The 6,000-nt window shown below is 40.1% G+C and overlaps 1 protein-coding gene across 1 annotated transcript in view; it reads right to left on the reverse strand.

Moving 5' to 3' along the window:
* The window catches only part of DIP2C (disco interacting protein 2 homolog C), a 147,560-nt gene that overhangs the window by 24,912 nt on the left and 116,648 nt on the right, over positions 1–6,000 (reverse strand). Inside the window, exon 32 of the mRNA XM_014309350.2 lies at positions 4,221–4,282. Coding sequence (XP_014164825.1) covers positions 4,221–4,282 — 62 coding nt within the window. The remainder of the gene's footprint in view (positions 1–4,220; positions 4,283–6,000) is intronic.

Raw genomic sequence — 6,000 nt, forward strand, 5'->3', positions numbered from 1 at the left:
CAACGCAGTGCAATAAACAGTTTAAACACAATTTGTAGTCAAAATAAGGGGGAACTGTCTATGAGAAATGCATGCAAATGGTATCTGAATTTTCATCAATACATTGGTGACTTGGTTAGTGGCTCTCTCCCCCTGGGAGTCCAAGCCTCCACTACATCAAAGCTCCTAAGTTGTCACTATCTGCTACTGAACAAGAAGACTGGTCACTTTTTATCTGCTTCTGGAGGTAGACAGATTGCAATGAATATGTTTCCTTTTACTTTTCTTATCCTTTTAAAAATAAACTTCAATATCGAAGTAGATCTTTCCTTGCTCTGCTTAGGGCAGAACAGAGGTTTTCTTTTTTTTTTTTTTAATGGATAAAGTTTTGATCTAGAAAAGAATATTAGGATGCAAGGGGATGTTTATCTTTACAGGATTTGCATGATCTTCTTTAGGAGAAGATCAATGATCTCCCTCAGCTGTCACCAGATGGTTCCTTCAGCTCACTATTTAAAATTCCTGAGGAAATTCTCTATAAACATTTAGAATATGAAAGGTACAGATACCTAGGAAAAGAAATTCCTATGTTAAAACTTTGAGAAACAATTCAAAGCAGTAGAAATATTTCAATATTTTTAATGTAATTTCATTTCTAAATCATACCTGCTAGTTTCAAATTCAAGGTAATTTCAATATATGTATTATCAGCTTAAAACAGTAACCTTTGAAAACAGCTCTAAAAAAAGTAAGAGTCTAAAAAAAGTAAGGTTTAGATGTTTACAAATATACTGAAACATTTGAGAATTTCTGACCTGCTGCAGAACACTTGAAAATTTTTTTGCCCTGTTGATGGGAAAGAAAGATTTAATTTGGTTTATTCTCAGTTTGATGATTTGGCTTGTTTTGCCAATAAATAGCTTTTCTACCAAAAACTAAGCTGCTGTTAAGGATGAAGAAGCTGGGAAATTTTTATTTTAATATCAGAAATGTGGTTTTTGCTGGATATTTTATAAGCACAAGTGCATATTGTTTTAGAACAATCCAGATACAAGGGATGGTTGGGCTTCAGATTTACATCTTTACTGTACAAAAGGATGCAAATGCTGCAAAAGCCACCATCTTTCAAGTATGTGGTGCTTTGGCATGATGAGAAAAGGCTCTTGTTCTCTCACTCTTTTATCTTCCAAGCACTTCTCAGCTTTTAGCATATTTAGGCACCTTGTGCTTAACCACCTGAGAAGCTTTCTGAGGAGAGCATGACTGGCCAAAAATATGATGGAACAGTCTGACAACAGGCCTTTAGAAGCAGGACAAGACTCTGCATATTTATTCCATTTATTTTCCCTTTTTTGTGGGGGAGGGGGAATAAAATGGCTTTCCCAGAGGCAGAGAAATGCAGCAAAGACCTGAGCAGGTGCTCCTGCCCAGAGCTCTGCTGCCTGTCCCTCCCTGGGCATGCCCTGGGCACACAGAGCTGCACAGGGGGCAGCAGCCAGGAGCCTCTGAGCTCTGCTGGAAGCATTAATCCACCTCTGGAAGCATTAATCCACCTCTGGAAGCATTAATCCACCTGCTGGAAGCATTAATCCACCTCCTCTGTCCCTTGGACCTGAGCTAAGCTCTGTGGCCCCTGCAGACTGCACTGCTCTGCACTGCAGGGACACATCACCCACCTGGCAGATAACTCAGGAGTCCTCTGTGCTTTACTAAAAGCCTCTGTGGGACTTGCCTGTCTTTGCTCGCTCTTTCCTCAGGCCATCCTGAGCACACCCTGATTTGTGGAAAATCAGTAAAATTTTGAGTACAATGATACTGTCACCACCAGCAAGCAAGCTGTATATTCTTGCTTTTTGTGGTACTTAAATTCCAAAACCAGGAGTCTAATGCCATTTGAGACAGCTCAGGGTGCCTGGGACACTCCTTGGGACTCACAAACACAATGGGACTCCACGTGAGATGCTACTTGAGCAGCTGGAGCACCCAGAACTGCACTAAAAGCTCACAGCCAGGCAGTCAAACCCTTCTCCAGTGCCAGAACTGATGCCAGTCACTGACCCCGTGGCTGCACCCTTGGCACAAGTTTCCTGAACCTCCAGGTGAGCCCAGGACTATGGCCAGAGTCCCAGCAGCTAAACTGAAGCTGTTAGCTCAAAACCACACAGGGACACACACAAAAAGGGGTTTGAAAACTTCTACCCTGACCTAAGAAGCAAATCATCCAAATCCAGGGGGAGCTGGGAGGGAAGAAACATCTAGTTAGGTCAACCAACCACCCCTAGATCTCCACACACCTAGCACAGGTATTTTGACCTGAACACCCACAAGAAAATGACATTTTCATGAGCTGTAAAGTGCACAGCATATAATTACCAGATGAGCTTGAAATAGTGGTATTGAAACTGATTATTAATTTTTATGGATGTGAACAGGGTTTGAATAATCTCAAAGAGATGAACTACAGCTGTTTTTTGAAGCAACTAAAGAGTGTTATCATGCCCAGAAAAAAAAACATATGTTCAGTCTGTTTCAGACCCTGAAAAATATCTTCTAAAATACAAATTATGAAAAACATTTTCTCGCATTAAGTGTACAGTGTAAAATGTTCATATTGTTGGGGGACTGGCTGGCCTGCACAGACTCTGTGGGTTGCTACTCTGTGGTCTCACAGATATCTACAGGGATCTTTCAGATACTGCTAAGTAATAGGGACATTCAGTTCCACTAAAATGGTTAGAAACAGCAAGTGTGAAGGGACTATGTCAAATAGAGTTGTTTTCTCCCTTAATTTATGACCCACTAATCTAATTCCAAATTCTGCAGGACTGGGTAAATGAGGCACAACTTTAAACCATCAAATTAAAATCTACATTACCAGCTATGAGAACCAGCTCTAAAGATCATCTTTCATGTTCTGTAGAACTAGTCACTAAATATAAATTAACACACTGCAAAGCCTGATCTTGGTGATGATGCTTACTTCTCAATGACATGCTAAGGCAGGGAAATAGTATACCCAGGGTTTATGCAACTTTCATGAAGAGTAAATCTTAATTCCTCTCTCTAAACATATTTTTTTAATTATTTATAATTTTTACTGACTGTGAATGTTACATTCTCTTTCTACAGAAAAGGCCTTTTTTCTGCATTGATTATGACTGTGGACTATGTCTCTACACTACTGAACTTGCTGGGCCAGGAACACTGAATTTCTGTGGCTGGTTTATGCAGACAGTAGTGTCCCAAAGGACAGATCAAACCTAAGTGTTATTATCTGAATCACTGTGTGCAAAAGGAATAAAGAAATCATGAGTCAAACATCTTGCAGCTCCTTTCTTCTACCTGCCAAACTCCATGTGCAACAAGAAAATACCTACATGTCTATCTGACCTAACTACCAGTGGGTAATTGGGGCCTCCAGTGCCCTTTGCACTTTGATAGAACCAAAGGTGGGGGGCAAATTCTCTCTTAAGCTTTTGAGAAGGATGAAAGAAAAAGAACAAAGAAACTCCCAATTTGGATAATGATTTTTTAAGAGAACCAGGACTGTTAATTGAATGTTCACCTTTTCCAGAGTTCATAGAAAACTCCTTGGTTTGTTACAGTTCTGTAAAGAGACTCACAACCAGAGTATTGGAAAAATTAAATATCTGTGCATGGGTATTTTTTAAAATGACACCTGAGATCTCAAGCTTGCCTCCAACCACTAAGTGATAAATTTTATTTCTCACTCCTTGTATACATACCTAACACTCAAGAAGGAACTGAAAAATACCCACAACTACAGAATGTGGTTGCTCACAGTGGCTGAAGCAAATAATCCATCCCCTCACAGTCCTGCAGGATTAAGAACTGCAGCAAACCCACCATGATCTCCTGACAGGCAAAGAGCTGCCAAGGCAGGAGAAACACTCTGTGAAGCCAAAAAGCCCAGCAAGACTTCAGTTTGTGGGGACTGGCTGGGCTGCACCACCTGAACACAAGTGTCATGAAATCCTGGTGGCAATAAAGGCAAGGAATCTTCTTAGTCAATGCTGTAGCGATGTTAGATGTCTCAGTTTTACCAGAGGTAAAATTAATTAACCAATATAATGTCTGTGTCTGCTGGCTGGTAGGAGGCAACACAAATAATTTATTATTGCAATGGCTTCCAGGGTCCGTGGGGTGTGCTGTAAGCAGCTTTCTTCCTAGAAACTCTGTTAATTGCGTGTATTAGAGAAAAAGAAAAAGGTGGTTCTGACCTGTCATGCCTCAGTGCCCTCATATCAACATACACTGTGGTGGGATCTGGTCCAGATGTTCCCTGCAAACAACAACATCAGCTAATCAGAACCTGAGGGCTGCGAGGAGAAAACAGCTTTACCCCCCAAATAACCAAACATTCATTTCAGTGCTAATTATGCTAATCAAATGACAAGTTATATTTAAGGTATTCATCAATCAAAGCTCAGCTTTACAGAACCAGAACAAGCACTGGATAAATACCTACCATCAGGTACTTGTCACCTTGGAGCTCAGAAAAACATCAAGCAGTCAGACTACTTAACCAACACATGTCAACAGAGGTTTTATTTGCTACAAAAGGCCAAGTAATCAGCACATGGATACATACAAAAAATGTTAAACACGTTTTGCCATATAAAGGAAGGCGGAAATTGCTGAGGAGACACAGTTTAATGGCAGAAGCACATGGTCAGGAATGTGAAGCATGGTTTACTGAGTCTTCTATACATGCAACAGAGAATATACTTGAAGCTAAAGATAGTAAAGGTAGCACGCATGACATGACCCAATCTGGACTGAAGGTCTGTTGAGCAATTATTCTGATCCTTTTCAGTCTTCCACTGCATAATTTAAACCCTTGCTTTATGTCACAATATTTAGCTACTTGAAAAAGGGCAGACTAATTTTAGTTTCCTTTCATACAGAGATGATGCAGTCTTTGGGCCTTTCCACCCACAGCTTTTCTGCAGTTTTGCAGCCTGCTATGATCTGCCCTTATCCAAAACTTCAAACTCATCACCACTGAACATCATGTGAATTCTCAATGCTCCAAGCTAGGGCTCTCTTCTCTGCTGCAGACCTCATGCTACTGCTAAACACAAAGCTAGAAGAAAAGCACAACTTCATTCTGGAACGCTGGCACGTTGGAAATTTTCTTTTCAGCAGAGGAATTCTCCTAAACCTGGTGAACTCCAGATGCACAAACTCCTTTAACAGTTATTTAGATGTCTACTACTTAAACCAGAAGGCAGCATGAACTCCTAGTGATTTCTGTCCCATTTGGGATGCATTGTAGAGTATAATTCTTCACACTAGGAATGTCTAGGGCTAAATGTTACATTTTTGCAATGGTGGCTGATCGTTCCACAATTTTTTGGGCACTAAAAGTTGCAGCCCAGACCCACAAATATCTAATTGTTGTATTTATGGGGGAAAAGTGTTACCACTACCAATTGATACTTGCTGAGGAGGTACTGATCATCACCCACCACCAGAGGAGAACAGAGTAATAGAGCTGCACATGCATGTTAGCCTCTTTAGCTTGTTATACACAATACAAGGTACAAAATCCTCTCTAGCTATTAACGACATGATTTTCAATCTACTGGTAAACTCAGCAGTGTAACAGACTAGTGCTGAGTGGAGAACTTATTTGAAATATATGCAATGTTGAAAAGAAAAAAAACAAAACCAAGGAAAAATTGGTTCTCTTTAAAAATAAAACTAAAGCTGATTTGTATTTGTAAAATAATGGAAACAGTCAAGTTTGAAAATCAAAGACAATCACTATGGTATTTATTATTTTCAGCATGAATGAAATAGTTACAATGGACATCTGATATTTGATGAAACCTGCATCCAGATAAAGATATACTGGACTTATTTATAATTTTATAGAAGGATCTGAAAATCCCCAAATCTCCAGACTCAATTTCTAGTCTGTCCCACTGTTGGAAGCTGATAGGTGGGTATTGAGGGAACACGAAAATCCCCTACCTGCTCGGCCAGCTTCTCCAG

This window comes from Geospiza fortis, unplaced genomic scaffold (genome assembly GCF_000277835.1).
Source record: "Geospiza fortis unplaced genomic scaffold, GeoFor_1.0 scaffold270, whole genome shotgun sequence".
Lineage (NCBI taxonomy): Eukaryota > Metazoa > Chordata > Aves > Passeriformes > Thraupidae > Geospiza > Geospiza fortis.